This window comes from Lampris incognitus, chromosome 4, assembly GCF_029633865.1.
Source record: "Lampris incognitus isolate fLamInc1 chromosome 4, fLamInc1.hap2, whole genome shotgun sequence".
Taxonomy (NCBI): Eukaryota; Metazoa; Chordata; class Actinopteri; order Lampriformes; family Lampridae; genus Lampris; species Lampris incognitus.
Window position 1 is genome coordinate 44,415,613 of NC_079214.1, and position 25,226 is coordinate 44,440,838.

General features: G+C 42.5%; 1 protein-coding gene across 1 annotated transcript in view; it reads left to right on the forward strand.

Moving 5' to 3' along the window:
* mapk8ip1b (mitogen-activated protein kinase 8 interacting protein 1b) overlaps positions 1-25,226 on the forward strand; it is a 56,334-nt gene that overhangs the window by 10,685 nt on the left and 20,423 nt on the right. The window contains exons 2-4 of the mRNA XM_056279345.1: positions 466-624; positions 3,799-3,910; positions 24,063-24,320. Coding sequence (XP_056135320.1) covers positions 466-624; positions 3,799-3,910; positions 24,063-24,320 — 529 coding nt within the window. The remainder of the gene's footprint in view (positions 1-465; positions 625-3,798; positions 3,911-24,062; positions 24,321-25,226) is intronic.

Sequence of the window (25,226 nt, forward strand, 5' to 3'; positions counted from 1 at the left end):
AACACTGTGTGTGTCTTGCTCGTGCCCCAGGACAAGATGATCTCCAAAGCCACCCCCGGGTCCCGACCGCACACACGTCACTGACTGGCCATAACGCACACACAATGCTTGTTCCATTTGCACATGACAAAAGCGCTCTCCTCTCCCTCACACTAGTTAATCCAAATATAAGCTAATTAAAGGGGTAGCCCCACCACCAAAATTCAGTCATATTAGAGACATGCTGTCATTCCCAAATCCCAACTTTAATACTTTGAAGTTGTCTGTGGAAAATTCATAACAAACTCATAATATAATGATCTGAATATACTATACATCAGATTTACATGGAAAAAATATACTTAAAATATACTTATAAAACTATACTTATAAAACATACTGGGACCTCAAACAGACCAAACGTAGGCGGTGTGAATGTACACTTCTTTTCTAGTCTGGACCTCAATTCTGACCGGGCTCGCGCAGGTCCCCTTGCTCCAACGGCGCTATATGGCGTTCGTCGTCGTGTGCTCTGAGGGCTGACGGAGTGGTGGCAGCTGTGAAAGCCATCGAAGTTGGACCCTCCCTTTACCCAGAGCCGAGGACAACTGACCCAGTGTTCCCCCAGTGTCAGCAGCCCTGTGTGTACCTCTGTCCATACACTTGATTAATAATGCTGTTGCGTCTGTCAACTGTGTGTGTGTGTGTGTGTGAATATGTGGCCGCCATGCCAGGCTATGCGATGCTGTTAATATTCGTCTTCTTGCCTGTAACAGTACCTCTGATGATGTATAAAGCTTGTATGATAAACTGTGGTGCATTCAGGCAAGTATTGTTGTAATGGCCCATTTAGGTTAAGATATTTGTTTCAGAACCTATTAAGTATGATTGGTCTTGGACAGGCTAGGCCCACCTGATTTTCTCTGTGCCCACCCACACTGTGATTTCTGCTTATGCTACAGGTATGGAGCTAGTGTTAATGCATACCAAGAGTTTGAATTTAATAGAATAATTGAAATTAATAAATTAATTTGCTTGGATTGCCTCAAAATAATTTTGAGACCATCTTAGAAAACAAAACATTAGTGCAAGTTGTGTATAAAAGTCAAAAAGAGCTCAAGAGCTCAAGCTCAAGTTGACTGAGTCCCCATTTCTCTTTCTTACTCTGTCTAAACAGATCCCTTATTTCCTTCTTGCCAATGGTTTGCTGGACTCGTGCTCTCTCTCCTTCTCATCTCTTCCCTTTTCCCTTTCCCTTTGACTTTTACTCTCTCGGCCCCTCTCTCTCTCCTACTGGGCCTCATTACTGTGGTAAACAGATGCTTTTTCCTGGGCTGTCTAACTCCCGTATACCCATCCTTGTACATGGGATGGTTAGACAGCTGCAGCCTATCTACTATATGTTGGCTAGAGGAAACAGACACAGTGTTCATACTGGTAGAAATTATATTAGCATCATCCAGGCAGCAACACAACTATCAAGGTCCTTCTCCTCCTCTCATTTGTTGTGAGCATCCCCTTTCTGCCTCCCTTTCTCCCTCAATTCTATTCAACGTTAACAGTATCTCTCGTTCACTCTCTCTCTCTCTCTCTCTCTCTCTCTCTCTCTCTCTCTCTCTCTCTCTCTCTCTCTCTCTCTCTCTCTCTCTCTCTCTCTCTCTCTCTCTCTCTCTCTCTCTCTCTCTCTCTCTCTCTCTCTCTCTCTCTCTCTCTCTCTCTCTCTCTCTCTGTCTCTCTCTCTCTGTCTCTCGCTCTCTCTCTCTCAGGCCCAGGAGAGTAAAGACAGGTCAAGCCAGACTTAATTATAACAGGGAAAAATAATAAAGCATTGTTTGCTACAGGCTAATTGAATTCTGACATAGGGAGGCGGATGATACATATTCCTGTCTGACATCAGCGCACCACAAAGCCAAACAACCACTCCTCAGGAAACAGAGCAATTGGTGTTAAGTTCCAGTCTGTGGCCTTCATGAATGTTGGCTCTTCCAACCCACAGTGTATGTTTAATGCTGAAGGATGTTATAGGATGTTTGTGTATTATGTACTTAGTTCATAAACCATGGCACGGGTTGGAATATAGCAGTTCACTTTGACTACAGTAGAACAACACAATAGATGTTTTCCCAAGGCATGCTTACACAATAGGCACCTAATGCTCATCCATCCAGCTAGTCGTCCAGCTAATAGTCATTAAGCTAACAGTTATCCAGCCCAAATTGACAGTAAGCGAGCAACCCAAGACCAGTCTGTCATTTGTTGCCTGAAGCGCACGACCTCTCACCTACCATACAATCCTGGTAATGTGACATAAATGTTTCTGCTCGGGACCATAACGATCAGTAATGATCCGTCTTGGTGATGGATCATTGTGTATGCATATGTGTTGTGTGTGTGTGTGTGTGTGTGTGTGTGTGTGTGTGTGTGTGTGTGTGTGTGTATGTGTGTGTGTGTTTGTGTGTGTGTGTTGCTTTCAAGAAGGGTTCCAACACTGGTGAGGGCCCATGGACAATGGTGTCAACAGTCTACAATCCAGTAAACTTTGTTGGGCTTGAAACACATACATCTTGTGTGCATGTCATCTTACGTGACATAAAGCATATCAGCTATCAGATAGAAAAACACAAACAAGTACGCTGTATCAAAGCTAGTTTGTCAAGTGAGCAGTGTTTATGCTACTTCAGTAACCTATGTGTTTGAATAACTAGTTTGTGGAGCGTAGCCCCCGTGTGGTCACTGTCTCCAGTGTCTGTCTCCTCAAGATACAGGACACAGACTCTCACATCGACAGTCAGACAGATAAACTTCAACCCCACCAATCTTCCACCACTATCATCCAGCCTTGGGCTCTTTCCTGCCCTGTCACACAGGCTTAAGCCGGGGCAACATGAACATGACAAGCCCTTTCCCTCCAGGCTACCCGAGTACTTCATGCTCCCCCTCTTCATGGCTGTGTCTGGGGCTGTCACTTGCTGTCACTCCAGTACCCTAACACTCATCATGCTGGTGTCTTTCACTGTTTCTTCTCCCTCTTCTCTGTCATTGTTTTTTTTTCTCTCTTTCTCACTATGCAGCTTGTATTGCACTTACTGCACTATTTGTCAGTGTTGGGTTTTTTTTATATAGCACTGTGTGTGCACTTTGCTTAGGAATTTACATTTAACCAATTATTTGGTTATCCCATCCATCCATCATCCATCCATCCATCCATCCACCCATTCATCCATCCATCCATCCATCCATTTGTCCATGCATCCATCCATCCACCCATCCATCCTCCTCCTTCATTCCCATTGCCTTAGTGCTGTGTAGACACGTTGATTTATCAGTTGATAAATCAATAAAAATGTAATATCTATTTATTATCAAATACCCCTATTTACATCAGAAACAGAATGTGGGGAAGAAAAAAAAACACATACATGTTCATAGGACAAGAGAGTATAACCAGAGTGAATATGAACCCTGGTTAGGGCAAGGGCAAAGTGCATGTATGTATGTATGTATGTATGTATGTATGTATGTATGTATGTATGTATGTATGTATGTATGTATGTGAATGTGCTGATGGATAATGTTGATACAGACCAGCGGTATGTAGGGGGTTTGACACTGACCCTGGTTCAGAAATCAATTTAATTTATTGTTATTAAAAACAATGTGCAGGCACGTGTAAAAATGAAATGAGGGAGGGATTTTGATATTTCATAAGTTGTAGTATTATGAGTTCTGTCATTACAAGAGATGTTTAGAGGGATAAGTGCTGGAAAGTTGATGTCTGTCTTTCACTGTTTTACGACTTTTCCTCTCCTCTTTACCCAGGTTGACCCACGACATCAGCCTGGATGAGTTCGAAGATGACGACCTGTCAGAGATTACAGAAATCACGGACGAATGCGGGATGAGCCTCAACTGTAATGGTCTGGAGATCAAGGTAAGGGGTCACCAACATGTAGCACTATGATCCAGTTTCTTTGGTGGCTTTCACGTCAACATCATTTTGTGCAGACTTTGTAAGGTTTTTCATTGATTTGAATTTATTTTTACAGGTGTGTGACCAAGTTAGTCCTTACTGTTTGATAAAAATTGCGGGTAGGTGCACTTTCAGTCAGACTGTGTTGCGGACCATTTTTGGTGTGAAAGCAATTTTAGCAATGTTTGAACCAAACCAAGGAAATGATGGCCTGGAGGAATATACTTGAGGGTTCACAGCAGGATGTTTTGTTTGTGTTGCATATCCCCAAAACTTGAGCATCAGAGCAACAAGCCAACACGAAGCATCACTGTCAATTTAAAGCTGTCGTGTACATTTAAGTACACAAGTGATAACATAAATCCTGCGCTCTGCCTTGCTGCAAAACGTGCTGTCTTCTGTTGGTAGTTAGCAAGCTAAAGGAAACTCGGCAATGCATTGCACTCATGTTTTAATTACCTCATTTTGGTTCAGACTTCAATCAAAAGGTACATTACATATTTGGCAAAGTAAAATGATCTGGGCCTAATACATCATATAAATGTTGTGGAGTCTACGTTGAAACTTCTTTGTTGGTTTTTTTTTCTTTCTCCCCTTTTCTCCCCCAATTATATCCAGCTAATTACCCCACTCTTCCGAGCCACCCTGGTCGCTGCTCCACCCCCTGTGCTGATTCGGGGAGGGCTGCAGACTACCACATTTCTCCTCCAATACATATGGAGTCACCAGCCGCTTCTTTTCACCTGACAGTGAGGAGTTTCGCCAGGGGGATGTAGCACATGGGGGGATCACGCTATTCCCCCCAGGTCCCCCTCCCCCTGAACAGGTGCCCAAACCAACCAGAGGAAGCGCTAGTGCAGCGACCAGGACACATACCCACATCCGGCTTCCCAGCCGCAGACATGGCCAATTGTGTCTGTAGGGACACCCGACCAAGCCGGAGTGAACCTTTTTAAACATTATTTCATGCATTTTGCATTTTCATTCATTTCTTAAATCGGGCGTGATATGTCGTTGGTGTCTCTCGTGTGCGAGGATCCATTCCAAGAGATTAAGGTGTGTGCTTGGGGGGGGGGGGGTAAAGCACAGTCCTCGAAAAAATCTCAGAGCCATTCGCTAAAGCCTTGATTAAGTGGTGATCAGGTCATGATGCTGGTCCACACTGCTTGGCCTGGGAGGATCTAGTTCCATGGCAACATAAGACTGAAGACGATGGGATACACCACGGGTTGGACCCAAGTGACGGTCGGATAGGGAGTCTGGACTGTCCACTTGTTAGACACTTTCGAGCCAGGGATGTGTGGGATTTTAATAACCACCAATCCACAGTCCCATTAGGCTTTAGTCAGCTGAGTGCTGCCCAGGTTGCGCCAACTCCACAAGTGAAGTCCGGTCAATACCGCGAGGAGGGACCTATCCAGGGTTTGTCACACATGCAGGACTCAGTAGCCTGTACCTTTCAGCCTACAACACAAGATGCTTCAGCAACCCAGGCGTGATACATTATTTACACGTTGGGTAGATTGGGGTGAACAAAAATAAGAAGCAGATACGTAAGACAACAAAAGGTTATTACCAGTGTGTCTGACTCTAGTCTGAATTGTCAAAAAAAAGTGATATGTTAAAACAACCTCTCTGACAGTCTGTCCTCAAGGGGGCAAGACTGAGTTTTGTCCCAGCAGCCACTGTGAGGAGGCCCTGGGCAGCACGTCCCCAGCTGTGTCCGTGTAGCCTGCCTAGTTTTATCACACAGAGTCAGCCGCTCTACAAAAACCTTGAACCTGATCACCTATGACTGCACTATTGCTTCCTGGGTCATATCTAAATGATTCACCCTGAAGTTGGGGGCATTTACTTTCAACTCTGCTGAAACTTTGGCAAAGTGGAGAATTTCTTCCAAAGAAAGTTACCCGAGCCATTTGGCGCCCTGGTTGCTGAGCTCTCTGAGGGCGAACGTGACTCATCTAAAATTGGAAAGCAAAGTAAAAGACTTCGGAGGCAGGGAGATAAAACAGAAAGTGTACAGTGCAAACACAACCAGAGAGACAATGAAGCCGAGGTCGGGGGGGAGAGAAAGAGAGAGGTAAATATATTATTCTGTCAGATATTTCTCCAGCTCCATTCCCAAAGAAAACATAAGCACCTCCTCCTCTCCTCCTCTACTCATCTCCTCCCCTGTAACCAAGGCAACAGGAAGGTTTGTGTGTGTGTGTGTGTGTGTGTGTTTCATCTGTAAGAAGGGAAATCTTTCTTCCGCTCTTTAGAAATGATGTTTAAGTAAGGTGGAGAGTCAAAGATAAAAAAAAAAACAGATCTTAGTGTTCTATTTTCTCTCTCTCTCTCTCGCTCTTTCTTTCTCTCTCCCTCTGTCTTTCTCTCTCCTTTTCAGGCTGCTCTCATTCTCACAGCGTCTTAGGCTTGGTTTATGGTTCTGTGTCAACGTGACTGTAGCACTAGACTACAGCGGCGTCACCATAGCTACGTGAAGGGCTCGGCCCTCCTCAAAAATGTAACTGCACATCGAGGTTATTGGGGCAACGCAAACACCGCAAGAGCTGTGATTGGTTTGCCTGGGCTGCTTACTGTCTACCTATTACTGCTGGCACCCAGCAGTTCATCTGTCTCAGTATTTAGCGAACCTCCCCTCAACATGTCCAGTGTACTCAGAGACCAGCTCCTCTCAAACGTAATTTTCTCCTTCTTAATAATGCCAACGCCAACAAAATGAGCTCTTTTTTCATTTCAGTACAATGTTCTGTTCGCTGCCTACCAGTAAATAAAAAATGTAAACACGGTTACTTAGTCAGCGCTTGATTTTGTCTGCATGCCTTGGCTCAACATACAGGGCAGTGCCGCCTAGCTTGTGGTGGTGCTATAGCAGTCAAAGAGTTGCGTCTGTGTAGTAGTCTAAATCAAACGTTATGCTGTAGCTGTGGCGGGAACCCACCATCACCTTGATGTGGGGCGATAAATCTCGCCTTACTATTCAAGAAGCTAATTGTAGCACTGATTCATGCAGATGAGAGCTTTTTGCATAAAGAGTAATTAAACCACAGCCCATTTTAATGAGTTTCATTACATCTGCAGATTAAAAATCACCTAAAGGAGGGCGTCTGGGTAGCGTGGTGGTCTATTTCGTTGCCTACCAACACGGGGATCACTGGTTTCAATCCCTGTGTTACCTTACCAGACACAACTGGCCGTGTCTGCAGGTGGGAAGCCGGGTGTGGGTATGTGTCCTGGTCACTGCACTAGCGCCTCCTCTGGTCAGTTGCGGCGCCTGCTTGGGGGGGGGGGGAGGGGGAACTGGGGGGAATAGCGTGATCCTCCCACGTGCTACGTCCTCCTGGCAAAACTCCTCACTGTCAGGTAAAAAGAAGCAGCTGGCGACTCCACATGTATCAGAGGAGGCATGTGGTAGTCTGCAGCCCTCCCCGGATCGGCAGAGGGGGTGGAGCAGTGACCGGGACAGCTCGGAAGAGTGGGGTAATTGGCTGGATACAATTGGGGAAAAAAAAAGGGGGGGGGGAATCCAAAAAATAATAATAATAATAAAAAGAAAAAATCACCTTAAGGTTAAAAATAGGCCAGTCTGGTTTTGGATACGCGTTGATATAAGCACAGCAGAATAAACACAGCTGCAGATAATAGAATTAATAATGGGTTTGTTTGATTTAGATCTGTCAAAGGACCATCATTGACAGTACAGTTGATCGTGCTGGCTCTGTCTGTCTGTCTGTTACTGTTGATAGGTGTGTTGGCACGCCTAAATCAGGCGGCCCCATTATTAATGTTATGATCTGCAGCTGTGTTTATCCTGCTATGCTTGCATCACAGAATACCAAGACCAGCCTGGCATGTTTAAAACCGTTCGATAGTTTTTAACCTGTAGATGTCAGGAAATTCACTAATATGCTCTAGTGTTTAGTCACGCTTTGTGTGGTGTGTGTGTGTGTGTGTGTGTAACAGAGACAGAGAGAGAGAGATTGCGTATTACCCAAACAAGCGAATGAACACTTACTCACCCTAATATAGTAGTCAACCCTGTCACTACCCCCCCAGCCCCCGCCACCACGCTGCCTGCCAGGTTCATCCTCCAACCTCAGCAAATTAACCAAATCTTTTTTAGGTGCGTTTTGGCATAAAAATGCTCTGTAATTTGGTTGGAACTCCCCTTAAAGTGTGTTTATATATTTCCACCTCCACAGATATTTGCGTGTATGTGTGTGTGTGTGTGTGTGTGTGTGTGTGTGTGTGTGTGTGTGTGTGTGTGTGTGTGAGTATACACATGCTCACATAGACGAAACTCTACAGCCCATTAACTCTGTAAACTCCAATGGCATATGTGTGTGAATGGTGTGTGTTAAACAGAGAGAGAGAGAGAGCGCCTGTGTGCTTATTGCCCAAAAGAAGTGAATGAAAATTCACTTACCCTAACATACTAGCCAACCCACTCACTACCTCCAACCCCCCCCCCCCCCACCACCACCACACTGCCTGCCAGGTTCATCCTCCAACCTCAGCAAATTAAAGCAGCAGACCGAATCTTTTTTTTAGGTGCAGTATGGCATAAAAATGCTCTGTAATTTGGTTGGAACTGCCCTTAAAATGTGTTTATATATTTCCATTGCCACAGGTATTTATATGTGTGTGTGTGTGTGTGTGGAGGGGGGCTTACAGGGATCAGAATTTAAAATGGCTGCTGGGGTGGTAAACATGGATGCGAGGAAATTCTGACAGCTTTCATGAGGACAACAAAACAACACACAAAAACCAACACACACGCACCCCCCCTCTTTTATCTTATTCTTTTATTAATTGTGTTACTATTTAATCACTTTATCTTGTTCTGTATCTCTTATCTAATGTCGTTTTATACATCTAGCATTTTTAATTGAGTATGAAATGAGCTATATGAAAAACTATCCTTGCCTTGCCTCTCTCTCTCTTTCTCTCTATCTCACTTACACACACAAACACACACACACACACGCACACACACACACGCACGCACTAGCTCATACTAATTAATTGATAATGTCGACAAAATTTCTCAAGGCGTGAAACTAATAGAGTTAAATATGTTGATAAGAACACAGTAACAGATGATAATAGCTTTGTCTTTTGTGAATATATATTTACAAAAGACAAACCTGTCCTCATTATTATTATTATTATTATTATTATTATTACACACACATAATTGCGCGCGCGCACACACACACACACACACACACACACACATACACACATATGTGAATACTGTATAATTGTTTCTATACCTTAACATAGGGAATAGCGGTATTAAAACCAATTAATTTTCACATCATCTTTATTGTATTTTTTGGGGGGGTGGGTGGTGTGTCCTTTGTCCTTGTGTCCTTTGTGTTAAGGCAAAGAGAGCCAGAGCACAAGAATGTCATTGTATTCTACACATGACAATAACAAGTTGAACTTGAACTTGAATGTCAGTGTTTTGTGTTTTTGTAAGTGAAGATCAGGCTTTGTAGAACAATCTCTCCTTAACTGAACCTTGAATTAGCTATTTTCAGAAAGAATGGATGAATGGGACCAGTGAATGAAGAGACGGGGGCGGTGCTGCACAGATTGACTCCATATGAAACTCAGTGACACACCCTGTGTAGCGTTTCATCACCTCATCTTTCTGCTTTCTCTTTTAAAGCACATACTGGGTTGGGGCAAAGACTATTCCTTTGTGGGAGGGGGGAACATATTGCAGGGAATGGGTAAGAGTACAAGGAGTTATGGCACACATACACACACACACACACACACACACACACACACACACACACACACACACACACACACACACACACACACACACATACTTAGTCACATGCTAACAGCATACACACCACATGCACACACACAGAAGCTCACAGATAGTGCATGGAGAGTGGTGACCTCAACAGTGAGCTCATGGTCCCAGGGGGGCAGGGGATGTTTCTTATCTCATCAATAATGGACAGTCACATGACAGGAAGCATCACACACTCCAGACAGGCGTGGCGTCTACCCCGGCAGTGGGGACAACTGTGCATGTCCGTGTGTGTGTGTGTGTGTGTTTTCTAAGGGAGTGTTCTACTGAGGGGCTATGTGGGAGGTAAAAGGTAGAATTGAATTGAATGGGGGGGGGTTAATGTTGTTAGTTGAAATTCAGGGCAAAGGTAAACAGATTTGACACTACCTACAGATGGGAAATGACAACATGCATTATTAACTAGACCATTGTATGTGTGTGCACGTGTGTGTGTGTGTGTGTGTGTGTGTGCGTTTGTTTGTGTGTGTGTGTGTGTGTGTGTGTGTGTGTGTGTGTGTGTGTGTGTGAGAGAGAGAGAGAGAGCGAGAGAGAGAGAGAGAGAGAGAGAGAGAGAGAGAGAGAGAGAGAGAGAGAGAGAGAGAGAGATAAAACAGTTACCATGTATGCGTGATAGTGTAGGTTAAATGGATTGGATTAGCAGTCATTTGTCATATATGGATGGGTCGAAAGTGTGTCAGGGCGGGGTCAGGCTGAGAGGCAGGGCAATGAGGTAAAAAATGGAGAAAAAAAGTCATTTCAATTGTGGGAATATGCATTGATTTGAAGTTAAACTATATTGGTTGATATACTTATATACAGTGACTGTCCTGTGTATCAGTAGGCTGGATTATATATTGGTTTGTCAGTTTGTATATTGGTTTGCTGGATTATATGTTGGTTCTCTATATTGATTTTTCTGGCACATATAGTACATTAGCCGCCCAATTAGTTGGCTGACTAAGCATCGGTTTGCGTGCATTTATATTAGATTATTTGAGTATACGTTGGTTCGTTACATTAAATATTGGTTTTTATACATTGGTTTGCTGTTGTACGTATTGTTTTACCTGTTTATTTATTGGTTAGCTGCCGTGTTGTCTTAATAACATACATTGGTTTGTTGTTTTATACATTGGATTGCATACATAGTTTTGCTGACACACATATTGGTGTATCCATCATATGTTGTTGGCTAAAATCAGTGTTGAGGCATATGCATTGGTTTTTTTGCATACACTGCATTATTTGTTTTTAAAGTGGTGTTGTTTACATTGGTTTATTGTTGTATATGTTGATTTATCTGATAAAGCATTGGTTTGCAGATATATATTCTGTTCTGCTCATACACTGATTTGCTGTTTATACACTGGTTTGCTGGCATATGTATTGGTTTCCATATACTGATATAATGATTTTGCTGGATATTGGTTTGCTTTCTTGTAATATATAGGTTTGCATAGAAATGTAACGGTATGAAAATTTCATATCATGATTATAGTGATTATAGTGACCAAAATTATCACGGTTATCAGTATTATCGTGGTATTGTTAAAATGTGCTGAAAATGTTCAAAAAGTACTGATACCAAGTTTTATTTTGAAAACCACAAATAAAATTAGCAGCACTATGCACTTTTTGTTTGCATAAACATTAAAATAATATAAATGAATAAAATAATAACATTCCTTATGTAAACATATGAAAAAAAATATACAAATGTGCATTAAAGATGTCACCATGTGGCCATGAGAGGTAACTGCACTTTTGCACATTGCAAATAAGAAAACAGCAACCAAAAAGAAATTTCTTCACATTTTAACAAGCTTTGGATATAATCTGCATTAGGAATGATGTTTTGGTATAGATAAGCATATGAAACAGTTTTATTTAGCTCAGTGCTCATGTTGAACATTAGGGCTACTGTCACTTTAAGAAGATCGCAAATTTCTGTGTACGTGAATCAGGAAGCGTCTAGATTTGTGAGCGTTGAGTCGGCGGTGATTTTGGAGACTGAAGCTGTACAGTTTTCTTACCGTAGCCATAGTAATTAGTTATAGTTTAGGAAATTATTATTTGATTACTCCTGTATGAAGAATTCGCTGTGGAACCGGAATAAATGTTCGTTTTGTTATCTTTTTACACCGGAGTCCTGTGGAGGTTTTTTCCTTAAGAACGAACTACGCACGAGCAGCTAACTTTAGCCAGTGGGACGGACCGTCGGCCCTCACAAAGAGTAACGTTTGGTAACAGGAAAGCTCAAGTTTACATTATTGACAAGCTATTAGCAAGTTGGACATACAAACCATGACATTTTCCCCCATTCCGAAGTCCCCACATCAGGCATTCAGCTAAAAGTTAACTTACCTTGCATTCGCTGTAAAGTTGTGGATGGTGGTCACGGAGATGACTCATAAGATTAGAGGTGTTGCCCCCTTTCGCAGCGATTTTCTTTCTGCATGTTCTGCAGACAGGGTAACCATCTTCCATCAATTTTCCCTCAGCACTCTTATAAAAACCAAAATACGACCACACTTCACACTTCGTCCTCTTAGTAGGCAAAAAATCTCCCGAGCGCCGTCACTGCCTGTGCCTTCCATGCTTCATTGAGGCAAAACAAACCCACGTTGCATGCTGCGCCTGCGCACCTGCGTCTGAGAGACTATGCTGGACAGTATTTACCGTGAGTTTTTCAAAGCGCGGTAATCAAACACGGTTTTGATGATAATTAAAATTTGAAACGGTAATACTAACCGTCGGGAATTTTACCGTGGTTAATCATTAAACCGGTAACCGTTACATCCCTAGGTTTGCATATATTATTTGCATTGTGTCAGGATTGATCAAACCTTTCACATGATCACATGATCCTAACACATGATTTCAACTCCAGTCTCGAGTATTATAGCATCATGCTCTTTGAGAAATGTTGGTCCAAATAACCTCTCGAGATATAGGAGAGTTTGTTGTAGAATTGACAAGAATCCTGAATCCTGCTGTCTCTACAGATGTTTCTGAGCTTGAAGTTTTACCAAAACATCTTGAGTTTTATAAAGACAGTTGTTTTATTTTGCTGTTTCCGAAATTCATTCTAATCAGTACACATTCAGATGAACTGTTATTAGGCCAACTGTGCTTTCAGACCGAATCATTGCTTTAAATATGTGATATAAACCTTCAGTATGTGCAGACCATATGTAAGCCATCAAACCAGTAATATAGCCAGCAAGCAGATATATAAGCCAGTGCGTCATTGCATCATTGCCAATATATGATACAACAAACAAACAAATATCCCAGCAATGCAAAGTATAACTTCAACCAATAGGAAAACAGCCAGCCAATCTATTAAATCAAATGTAAGGTAGCAAGTATCTAAGATAGCAAACCAATACATAAACCAGTAAATCAAGCTATAAACCAGCAAACCAAGTTATACAAACCAAAATATAAACTCCATTAAGACAATATATGTGCCAGCACACCAATATATAAACAAGTAAATGAATGTGTACTACAGCAAATGAATGGAAACAGACCAGTACTTAAACTAACAAACCGATGTGCAAACGAATAATCCAATATTTATACAACAAACCAATGCATATATGCTTACAAATCAAAATGTTAACCAGCCAACTAATAAGAGACAAACTCGACATACTATGTGAGAGCAAACCAATGTAATGAAAACACGAACTATGAAACTGTAAACCAATGTATACAAACCAATACACAAACTAACAAACCAATACATAAGCCAGCAAACTGATACATAGCACAGTCAATGTATATACCAGCTAACCATATATTTTAGCATCAAATCAATGTATATTCCCACTATTTAAATTACATTTTTCCTGAATGACACCCCATACTGGCCAGTTGCATTAACTGTCTCAGGACACACACACACACACACACACACACACACACACATATACTTTTATAAATACATAATACATACATACATACTGTACTTTCATAAACACATACTGTATATACATACTCACATACATACTGTGTAGATGTAGAGAGAGAGAGTGTGTGTGTGCGTGTGTGTGTGCGTGTGCGTGTGTGTGCGTGTGCAGTTCGAGTGAAAACATTTAGGAGGAGGAAAGGAAACCTATTTCCATGGCAACAGTGTTTTTTCTCACCCACTGCACATGTCAGAGCTGGAAACAGGCATATGCGCACACAACCCCACTTGTCCTCTCCAGCTCACCCCCCTTTCTCTCTCTCGCTCTATCACATACACTCGTACATATGGATACACAAACCATGCAAACACACTTTTGTACACTTTTCCTTTCTTCCCCATCATGATCTCTCCATCCCTCTCTCTCTTTCTCGTGTTTCTCTTGCTCTTCCTCTCTCCATCTCTCTCTCTCTCTCACTTACACACAAACACAAACCACCCCCATGGTTACAGCTAACGTCATCCTCTCTCCATATGGTATCACAACACTCAAAACTGGTTCATTAGCACAAACCGGTGATATGTGTAAGACAACATGAATAGTGTGGGTTTTTTCTTGCTGTTTGCCAGTTAATATAGATTTAGTCCTTACGTCCTTACGCATGATAGAGATCCATTTGGATCACATAGTTTGTCATTATCTTACACCACCAGACAGAAGGTTTACAGAAATTGTAGGGATAATGATGATTTTTTTTTGTATGACTGTCTCTGATTGTTTATTGTGAAGCAATTTCTTACCAAGACATAGTAGTAAAGAGTTAAAGGCATGAACCATAATTTTACTCAGTATTTATAAATACATCTGCTAAAGGACTTTAAATACATTACACTGTTGTAAACACAAAATATACTTGAATGAAACATCAATCTATCAACAGGGTTTGGAATAAGCCATGGATTAAAATCATTCACAAATTAGGTTTTATTTTAGCATCACAGACCTGTTGGTTGCAACACACACACACACACACACACACACACACACACACACACACACACACACACACACACACACACACACACACACACACACACACACACACACACTTTGAGCTGCTTTGATTGGACAAGGCAGAACATCAGAAATCTTCAGGCAGTGTCTCCTTGGCCTGTCGCTAAGCCCCCTGTCTCCTAGCAACAAGGCCGATGCTCTTAAAGGAGCCAGACGTAAATGAGGTCATAAAATATAAAACACAAGTGGGTAGAGTCCGGCACATTAGGAGAGATCGATCAGCGGGGGAGTGGAAAGGTGAAAGGAAGGGGGAAGGGGGGAAAAGGAAAGCAAAGATGAAGAGAATGGAGGAGGGGTAAAGAGGAAGAGATGTCGCTGCACTACTATTCATTAAATGTCACGGAGAGAATTGATGGTCTGATGTGAATGAGCAGAAACGCAGAAAATGTGAAGGGAGAGAGTAAGGAGGGGGCAGTGATGAAGTTTTTCTCTGACAGCTTACAGGATGGAGAGACAGACAGAAATTGTGAAAGAGTGATTACCCAGCATTTAGGGGATGGGGATGAAAGAGGAGGTAGAGGGAGACAGATTGGATGGATGGATGGTTGGATGGATGGATGATGTTTCAGTGTGCAGTTGTAATGGTGTGATTGCTTCTCGGAGTTCTTTGATGTATTACACCACAGGCTTAAAATCAAGACAGTCAGTGAATGGAAGAAAGAATGAAAGAGCTCCCAGTTCTCACATTACCTCAGAGGTAAAACCACTGATTCATTACAAGAGCCAGAATCCAACAGGGATCTGGCTCTTGTAATGAATCTCTGGGTTTGGCCCAATGCCCTAGAAAATTAAACTTCATGCAATGCAATCATCCTTTATTCCCAACAGCCTGGGAATTACAGATCCGGTGCATCCCTTTGTTCCTCTGGAGTGAGTCATCTTCCCAGGCTCTACTATTGCCTTTTCCTAGTGAATCTTTACTCAACTGTTGACTCCCTCTTGCTCTCTTTCTCTCTCTCTCTCTCTCTGTCTCCGTGCTCACTATCATTCTGCCTGTTCTGTGTTGTTCTCTCTCTGTCTCTCTCTGTCACGCACACATCCACACTAACATATACACATTACTCTCCTCATTTTGCTGTTTTCTATGAGAAACATAGAATGTGTTTGTGAGAGAGGGGGGTCTTGGCTATCTGTGATTGGTGTGCCTTGCATACAAATATGCTTGTGATGAACACAGGCTAACAAATAGGATTAGCCTCATTCACTCTGAGTAAGCAACCTGTTTGTGGCTAATCTGCATGGAGCCCACGGAACCACATTTCACCAGAGTCTCTCTTGATATCCCATGGCCTGGTTTATTTACAGAGCCTTTGTAGAGAAATACAAATTCTGTCCTTGATTGTAAGTAAATGAACATTTCATTTTCATTTACTTATAATTATGGCTACCACACATGTGGACACATGTAGATATACTCTCTCTTTCTCACTCTCTCTCTGGTTCGCTCTCTCTCTCTCTCTCTCTCTCTCTCTCTCTCTCTCTCTCTCTCTCTCTCTCTCTCTCTCTCTCTCTCTCTCTCTCTCTCTCTCTCTCTCTCACACACACACACACACACACACACACACACACACAAATTGTGTGTCTATTTTTGTGAGGAGCCCTCATTCACTACATTCATTCCCCAGCCCTTAAAGTTAAAGGTTAACAGGAGTTTCTTGGTCAGGTGTCCCTATTGACACAATTGGCCGTGTCTGCAGGTGGGAAGCCGGATGTAGGTGTGTGTGTCCTGATAGCTGCACTAGCACCTCCTCTGGTCGGTCGTGAAGCCTGTTTGGGGGGGAGGGAGAACTGGGGGGAATAGCGTGGTCCTCCCATGAACTACGCTACTAGCGAAACTCCTCACTGTCAGGTGAAAAGAAGCGACTGGTGACTCCACATGTATCAGAGGAGGCATGTAGTAGTCTGCAGCCCTCCCCGGATCAGCAGAGGGGGTGGAACAGTGACTGGGACGGGTCAGAAGAGTGGGGTAATTGGCCAAATACAATTGGGGAGAAAAAGGGGGAACCCCCCCCCCAAAAAAAAAGGTTAGCAGGAGTTTATCCCAAGATTTTGGGGTCAGGTGAAGCAAAAGGCTGGACGTTGAGCTCCGCCTTCTTGAAGTGAGCTTAGACAATTGACTTCCGGAACAAAAACAAAGATAACGAGCTGGAGTGAACACGTTAATATGGGTTACTGGTAAGTTTCTGGGCGGAACCGCCCAGAAACTATAAGCAGCAGCAGCAGCAGTATATACTTGTCTAGCAAAGCATTAACATATTACATTAACTAGGTTGACTAAAAAACCCTAACAGTGACAGTACCCCGATTTCCATCTTACAACAACCAGTGTGTGTGTGTGTGTGTGTGTGTGTGTGTGTGTGTGTGTGTGTGTGTGTGTGTGTGTGTGTGTGTGTGTGTGTGCGTGTGTGTGTGCGTGCGTGCGTGTGCATGCGTGTGTGTGTGTCAGTGTGCCAGTGTATCATGACTCAATATTCAGGAACTTTATAGCTAGAGGGGCAGTGATGATAAGTGAAGCAGACTGCACTGGTCTGCTGCCCTTTGGCATGCACTGTCTACCAGATTACATTCATACAGCATGTACTCATCAGAGCTGAGGTCAGCTTGCTGTCCATGAAACACACAACTGCAGATCAGAGGCATTACAAATGAAGACATTACACTTGTACTCTGTACAGTAGAGATTGGCTAAAAAACTTATATTCGTACTATTTTTTTATAATAAAGACATTCTATATAAATGCTTAATTGCATATCTGCATACTGCATCTCTGGTTCTTAAACCTATATACAGGGCCTTTATGTTAATATCTCTATTTTGTATTTGCTACCTTTTATAGGTTTGTGTGTCTCACATGTCACATATAGGCAACCCACTGTATCAAATGGCTGATATCTGAAGTTGCAAGACAAAAAAAAGCATATTCTTATTCTGATAAGGAATGTCTGTTTATGCCATTGCAGAGAAATACATTATATTATCCATTATTGTAGGCATAAATACTGTCACCCCTCTCTCTCTCTCCTTCTCTCGATCTCTCTCTGAGTGCAAGCTGGGAATGGAAGCGGGAGCATGGAGTGAGTGTTGGTCTGCAAACTTTCTCATTTTTTCGTACTGTGTTATATTATTGTGGTGTGTATATCTATTGGTTAATTGTTTAGTTTTCTTGGTGTCATGGATCTCTCCAAGCTGACAAGGAAACACGGACTTAAGATCTGTCGGAGTTTCTCCTGTTTGCTGGGGGAGTGTGTGTTAGCGGTGGGGGCCAGAATGAATGGAGCGGTGGTGATTTTGTGGATGAGGTAGAGAAAGCTAACACATTCAACACAAACGGCAGTGTAATGAATGACTCTGTGTGCCGGTGCTGCCTCTGGCTCGACCTACCAGGAAGGTGATTGTGTCTAATGTCCCCCCCATTCACCAGAGATGAAAGACAGCGTTCCAGAAAGGGTAAAATTGTGTCCCCTATTAAAATCACCCTTTCTGGGTGTAAGTCTCTTTCGCTTAAACATGTGTGTCATGGGAGAGAATTGTTCATCACAGGAGTTAAACTTGTTTTTTCGGCTGAGAATCGATGGGTTTGATTCTATTTTCTTTGCTACATCAGAAGATATGAAATGTTTTGGCTGTGGTAGAGAGGGACATGTGATCCAAGTTTGTCCAGAGAAACCTGCAGGTGCATGGCAAAAAGCCTCTGATCAGACTACTGGACAAGGAACATCAGGGCAGAAAGACAAAGAGCAAGGAGACAGACCTGAGATGAATGAAAGAACGATGAGACAGAATGGGACAACAATAGTGATGTTGGAAGAGGGGAGGAAGGAAGTAAAGGTTTTGGAGAAAAAGAGGCTTCAAATAGTGTAGCCATCAGTGATGAAGGAAATGAAGCAAGTGAGTCTCAACAGAGCAGTGAGACAGGTGGTGGTGATGAAAACATTGAAGGGGAGAAGGAGAAGGAAGACTTTAAAACAGCTGAGGCTTGGCCAGAGGTGATTCTGGCAGAAGGTGTAGATATGGTAGATGAGGAGAGCAGTCTGACTGTCTCGTCAGAAAAGAAAATCTGATATCTGGGGTGTCTGGGTGGCATAGCATTCTTTTCCATTGCCTACCAACACAGGGATCGCTGGTTCGAATCCCCGTGTTACCACCGGCTTGGTCGGACATCCCTACAGACACAATTGGTGGTATCTGCTGGTGGGAAGCCAGATGTGGGTATGTGTCCTGGTCGCTGCACTAGCGCCTCCTCTGGTCAGTTGGGGCGCCTGTTCAGGGGGTAGGGGGACCTGGGGGGAATAGCGTGATCCTCCCATATGCTATGGCCCCCTGGTGAAACACCTCACTGTCAAGTGAAAAGAAGCGGCTGGTGACTCCACATGTATCGGAGGAGGCATGTGGTAGTCTGCAGCCCTCCCCGGATCAGCAGAGGGGGTGAAGCAGCGACCGGGACGCCTTGGAAGAATGGGGCAATTGGCCAAGTACAATTGGGGGAAAAGGGGGGGGGAAGAAAAAAGAAAATCTGATAACACCAGTAGTGGTTCAACAGCAAAGAAGGTGACAATAAACAAGGAAAAACAGAAACAGACTTTGAGGGCGGAAATGGTGGCATTTGACTCCAGTGATGAATTTTTTTTTTTTTTGATACACAGTGTGAGTGAGCAAACCTATGGGGTTTAGAAAATAAAACAGTTCCTACAAAGAATGCAAAAGGAGTGAAAGTGGAAAATTACTTTCCAGATAAAATGACTTTTCTTAACTCGGTCAGATCAAAAATTAAGACTAAAGGAGAAGTGCTGGTTTTAATGATTTTAGTTAGCAGGAAATTTACAGATTAAAGAAAATAGTGGCGAAGGTCATACAAGAGCTGATTGAAGATGGAGATGAATCAAGCTAAAGTTTTTTGTTTTTGTTTTTTATTTTGGCAGTCCGTATGTGCTGTCTGGTTGTTTCCTTTTTATTTATTTATTTTTCACAATGAATGATTTTAAAATGGGCTCATTGAACTTAAATGGAGCCAGAGACATCAGGAAAAGGATGCAGCTACATGAGCTGGTGAAGCTGAAAAGTGTTGATGTGATGTTTGTCCAGGAAACACCCAGTGACAGGTCCAGTGAAACTGGCTGGAGATCAGAGTGGGACAGGGAAGTCATTTTAAGCTCTTTAACCTCAGTGAGTGGAGGAATAGCTATTATCTTCTCCAAAAAAGTCCCTGCTGATTTCTCATGAGCTTAAAGAAGTGATAGAGGGAAAACTAATGTTGGTCAGAGCCAAGTTTGAGTGTTTTACATTCACTTTTATCAATGTATATGCTCCAAATGTTGGCGCAGATAGAGTCCAGTCTATAAATACTTAAAGTGACACTTTGTCTAGTTGTAGCGCAGATGATTTTTTGTTTTTAGACGGTGATTTCAATTGTACTCAAAATGATTATTTAGACAGGGATCATGTTGAACCTCATGTTGCCTCTCAAAGAGCAATTAATACTATCATAAAAACACATGACTTAGTGGACGTCCGGAGAAGGTGGCACAGTGAAGACAGATGGTACACTTGGGCTCTACAAAAGAAAATTGTATTTCGCTGGTTAGACTACATAAGTTTTATTGTTTAAAACATCATTTTAGCATTTTAAAGATGTGTAGCATTTCACCTGTACATTTTAGCAATCACTCTTTAGTAGTCTGCAGTGCTTTTATTACAAATGTTAAACAAAATGGAGTGCATACTGGCATTTCAATACCAATCTACTGTGTGATGCTAATTTTAAAGACTTTTTTTTTAGCTTTTTCTGGAGGGTTCATAGGTCTGAAAAGAACAGAATTACTTCTTTGAGACAGTGGTGGGACTGTGGGAAGGTTAAAATCAAACAGCTCTGTCAGCAATACAATGTCACATGAAACATTACTAGATCACTGAGAGCTCTAGAGATTGAGATAATGGAACTCCACGATTTAATTGAGTCCCACAGGAAATTGAGGGCATATTGAAGCTCTGAAATCCAAAAAATCTTTGTTAGCTGACCTACTAGGCACTAAAGCTCAGGGAGCTCTGGTTCGCTTACGTTTCCAGAGCATCAACTAGATGGACACTCCATCCAAGTTTTTCTTTGGATTGGAGAAGAAGAATGGGCAGAGCAGTTACAGCCACACCTCAAGGTCAGCTGATGGAGAAAAACTTATGGAACCTCCTGGAATCTGAAGAGGGGCAGTGCAGTTCTACTCTGAGCTGTACAAAACAGAGTATATATTTTGAGAGTGAATGGCTGTTTGAGCGTTTCTGTGAGGGTTTGCCCACAGTCCCCAGAAATGAGCTATCCTGGGCTGGAGGAGCTACTCCTTTTAGAGGAGCTGTATGCAGCCCTGCAAGGGATGGGCGGAGGAAAAGCCCCGGACATTGGTGGTCTTCCTATGGAGTTTTATAAGACCTTCTGGGGTGAACTTGGCTGAGACCTTATGGAGGTTTTCAGTGAAAGTTTTGAAAATCTGACTGTGCCTCTGAGCTACAAGAGAGCAGCCATTACTCTGCTGCCAAAGAAAGGAGACCTTCAGGACAATAAACACTGGTGGCCAGTCTCCCTCCTTTGTTCAGATTATAAAATCTTGTCCAAGGCTCTGCCTAACCAGTTGAAACACTTGATGGATGAAGTAATTAATCTGGACCAGACATACTGTGTGGCTGGTAGGTCCATCAAAGACAACGTGTCTTTAATTAGGGATATTTTTGGATGTCTCTAGTTCTTTGGACACAGACTTTGGTCTCAACTTGTTAGACCAAGGAAAAGCATTTGACAGGGTTTAGCACCTTTATCTCTGGAAAGTTTTGGAGCGGTTTGGTCTCAGCCCACGTCTCATTGCTATGATCAAGGTTTTGTACCAAGATATTGAAGATAAATGGGGGGCTGAGCATTTCCTTCACAGTACACAGAGTTGTCAGACAGGGCTGCTCTCTATCTGGTATGCTCTATGCATTATCTATTGAACCCTTGTTACACAAAATGAGGTCCTGTATTTATGGTTTGGTTTTACCAGATTTTGATACTGCTAATGTTTTTTCTGCTTAAGCTAATGATGTCATGGTCCTGATTAGAAACAAGTCTGAAATTAATATTTTTTACAAAATTGTGTTTGACTTTGTTCTTATTTCTGCTGGAAATGTAAACTGGAGAAAAAGTGAAGCACTGGCAGTTGTAATCTGCTTTAGTGGTCCTCCAGTTTTAATGGGGGGTTTGGGATGGGGAAAAAAGATGGTATCAGGTATCTGGGTTATCTTGGTAATGAAGAGATGGTTAAGAGAAACTGGGAGGGCATGTTAGAGAAGATGAAGAGAAGGCTAAACAAGTGGAGATAGATGCTCTCTCATATGTCTTTTATAGGAAGCTCTAGTTATCAATAACATTGTAGCATCAGCACTATGGCATCGTTTAGCCTGTATGGAGACACTTACCGGTTTACTCCCAAAATTATAAGCATTTTTAGTAGAGTTTTTTTGGGATGAGATTCATTGGGTACCTCAAAGTGTGCTTTACTTACCAAAGGAAGAAGAGGGGGCTAGGCTTGATACATGTAGCAAGTAGAGTGGCAACTTCTTGTTTCCAATTTGCACAGAAGTATCTGACTGGGTTTAAATACCCACTGTGGAAGGAGTTTGCAATTAGCATTTTGAGAAGAACAGATAAGTTAGGACTTGACACTCCTTTGTTTTTAAAGGATTCTAAGTTTTTTAACTTGTCCTCTTTGCCTGATTTTTATAAGTGAGTTTTTAAGGCTTGGCACCTTTTTAAAAAAAGACATTTACAGCCATCAGTCTCACTGTACTGGTTACTAGAAGAACCTCTGATTGGTGGATCCAGAATGGAGATACACGACAGTGGAACACCAGGCCTCCATCACACTCTCTGCTCTGCTGGTGCTACAACTCTCAGACGGATAGCAGATGTAGCTGTACCTGGATTGATGAACACAGAAGCTGTGGCTGCACTGATTGGATTGAAATCTGTTCACCATGTGAGGACCATTTTAAATGGCTGGACTGCAAAATTAACAAAAGCAGATAATGAACTGTTGAAAATGTTTTGGGAAGGTGAGGAATTTCCAGTTGAGGAGGACCCTTTTCCAGATTTGGGACTGTTACCAAATTTAGAATGTTGTTCTGGTTTATTTTTGGATGTCAAACAGAGAAAATACTTAGATCTGCATACTGTGAATGGAAAATCCATCTACAGATGTTGTGTAAAAGTTTTGAGTAAAAATAAATTGAATTTTTGTAGGGAAAACTGGGCATCAGCAACACTGAAGCCAGTTTGGAGAGTCCTCTATATACTGCCTTTAAACAAGCGAACAGGTGACTTACAGTGGAGAATATTACATGGAGCTGTTGTAGTGAATTCTCATATCTCTGTGATTAATCACACTGTTTCTAATGAATGTTCTTTCTATGGGTTAGTAGAAACTGTTTTTTTGTTGTTTTTTTAGACTGCAGAAGACTTAGGGAAGTTTTTGGTGTTTTAGATTGCCATTAATGAAGTGTAGTCTAAAACTGCTTTTATTTTCAGAGCAGGATAAGAGAAAATTAATGCAACAAAGTGGCAACTGTTAAACTTCTCGGTGGTGACGCTAAACTGTCAATATATATATTACCAGAAAGAACAAGATAGAAGGAAAACTGTGTGAAGAAATAGTCCCTGTGTTCACCTCTCTTGTAAAAGCCAGAGTTTTAATTGATTTAAATTTTCACAAATTAATGAATAGCTACTACTACTACTACTACTTTCGGCTGCTCCCGTTAGGGGTTGCCACAGTGGATCATCCAAATTAATGAATAGCATGGTTGTGTTTATACATCAGCGGTGTTATAATGATGTCATTTGTTCAGTGATGGACGATAAATTAATGTTCAGTATTCTTTTAGATAATGTTATTTCTATGTCTTGTAAACAGTCTGTTTCTCATTGTTTGTTTCAAAGCTGCTGTGATTCTGTGACTTTTTATTAAAGTTGCTTTTAAAAGTCAAAGTCTCTCTCTCGCTCGCTCTCTCTCTCTCTCTCTGTCTCTCTCTGCTCTAAGCGGCTCAGTGTCGGCAGTGAGTGTTATTGCCTTAAGACTGAGCAGCCTCTAATTGGCCGCCTCAATCCCATCATCCCATCGACTCTTCCTCTCTCTTTCCTCCATTGGTCTCTCTCTTTCTCTCTCTCTGCCCCCCCTGTCTCTCTCTTGCTCTCTCTCTCTCTCTGTCACATATTCTCCCTCTGGCATTGGCTCTATTTTTCCTCTCCTGACTGACGTGTGAATTCTCCAATTCCTGTAGGGCCATGTGAGGAGAGGAACCAATAGCATGTCAGGTAGGGCAGAGCTTGGTGCTGTCGGCCAGCTCCAGGCTGAGATGCTGCATTTGGACCTCATCGACGGGGCCGACGGTTACCGCGGTGACAAAGAATCGTCAAAGGCGTCAGCCATCCCAACTCCAGCAGTAACCAAGGACCCTGCGGCACCTGTTACCATGGATACCTATCGGCCCAAGAGACCCACAACCCTTAACCTATTCCCCATGGTGCCTCGGACTCAGGTGAGCCCAAATGAACCTTATGTAATTTTTCCTATTTTATGTCTCAATACCATCCACTCCCCTACCTTGACCTCTGGCACCCCAATCCCTGGTTCTTCATAAACCCCAGTTTGTGACAACTAAGTGATTATTGATGATTGGGATAAAGGGGAAGACTAATGGAGGGTGAAGTAGCCATATACCAACCATGTTTACACGATAATTCACTGATGTTTGATTTACCCATGGTGGCAACATGTCTCTCTCTCTCTCTCGCTGCTAAGACTCGGAGGTTGTTGGAAAGCTATTTGCATGAAAATGCAAATAGAAAGTCAAGGGTGATATCACCACTGGATATTCCACAATTGTTCCCTGTTACAGGGTGTGTAAGCTTGATGGAAACAATGGCTGGAATTGTAATGAGAGAGAGAGAGAGACACAGAGAGAGAGAGAGAGAGAGAGAGAGAGAGAGAGAGAGAGAGAGAGAGAGAGAGAGAGAATAAGAGCTGGATTTTTTTTCCTCAGTGCCTATCTCTGTGTTTAGCTGCTTCCCGAGCTCGTGACTGTGTTGTTTGTGTGTGTGTGTGTGTGTGTGTGTGTGTGTGTGTGTGTGTGTGTGTGTGTGTGTGTGTGTGTGTGTGTGTGTGTGTGTGTGTGTGTGTGTGTGTGTGTGTGTGTGTGTGTGTGTGTGTGTGTGTGTGTGTGAGACAATGTGGGTGTGATTTGTGTGTACTCCCCCATCACTGACTGGCTGTCATTGTGTATGTGCTGACCTCCCTCTCCTATTTATAGAGCATTATATTCAAGGTGCCTTCACTCCCATCATTAATTGATTCAGTTTGGATGGCTTACTATGGGTGACAATAGACCTCTCTCTGCAGTGAATGACATGTCTTCACATGTCTTCATCTTTCTTCCTTCCCCTAC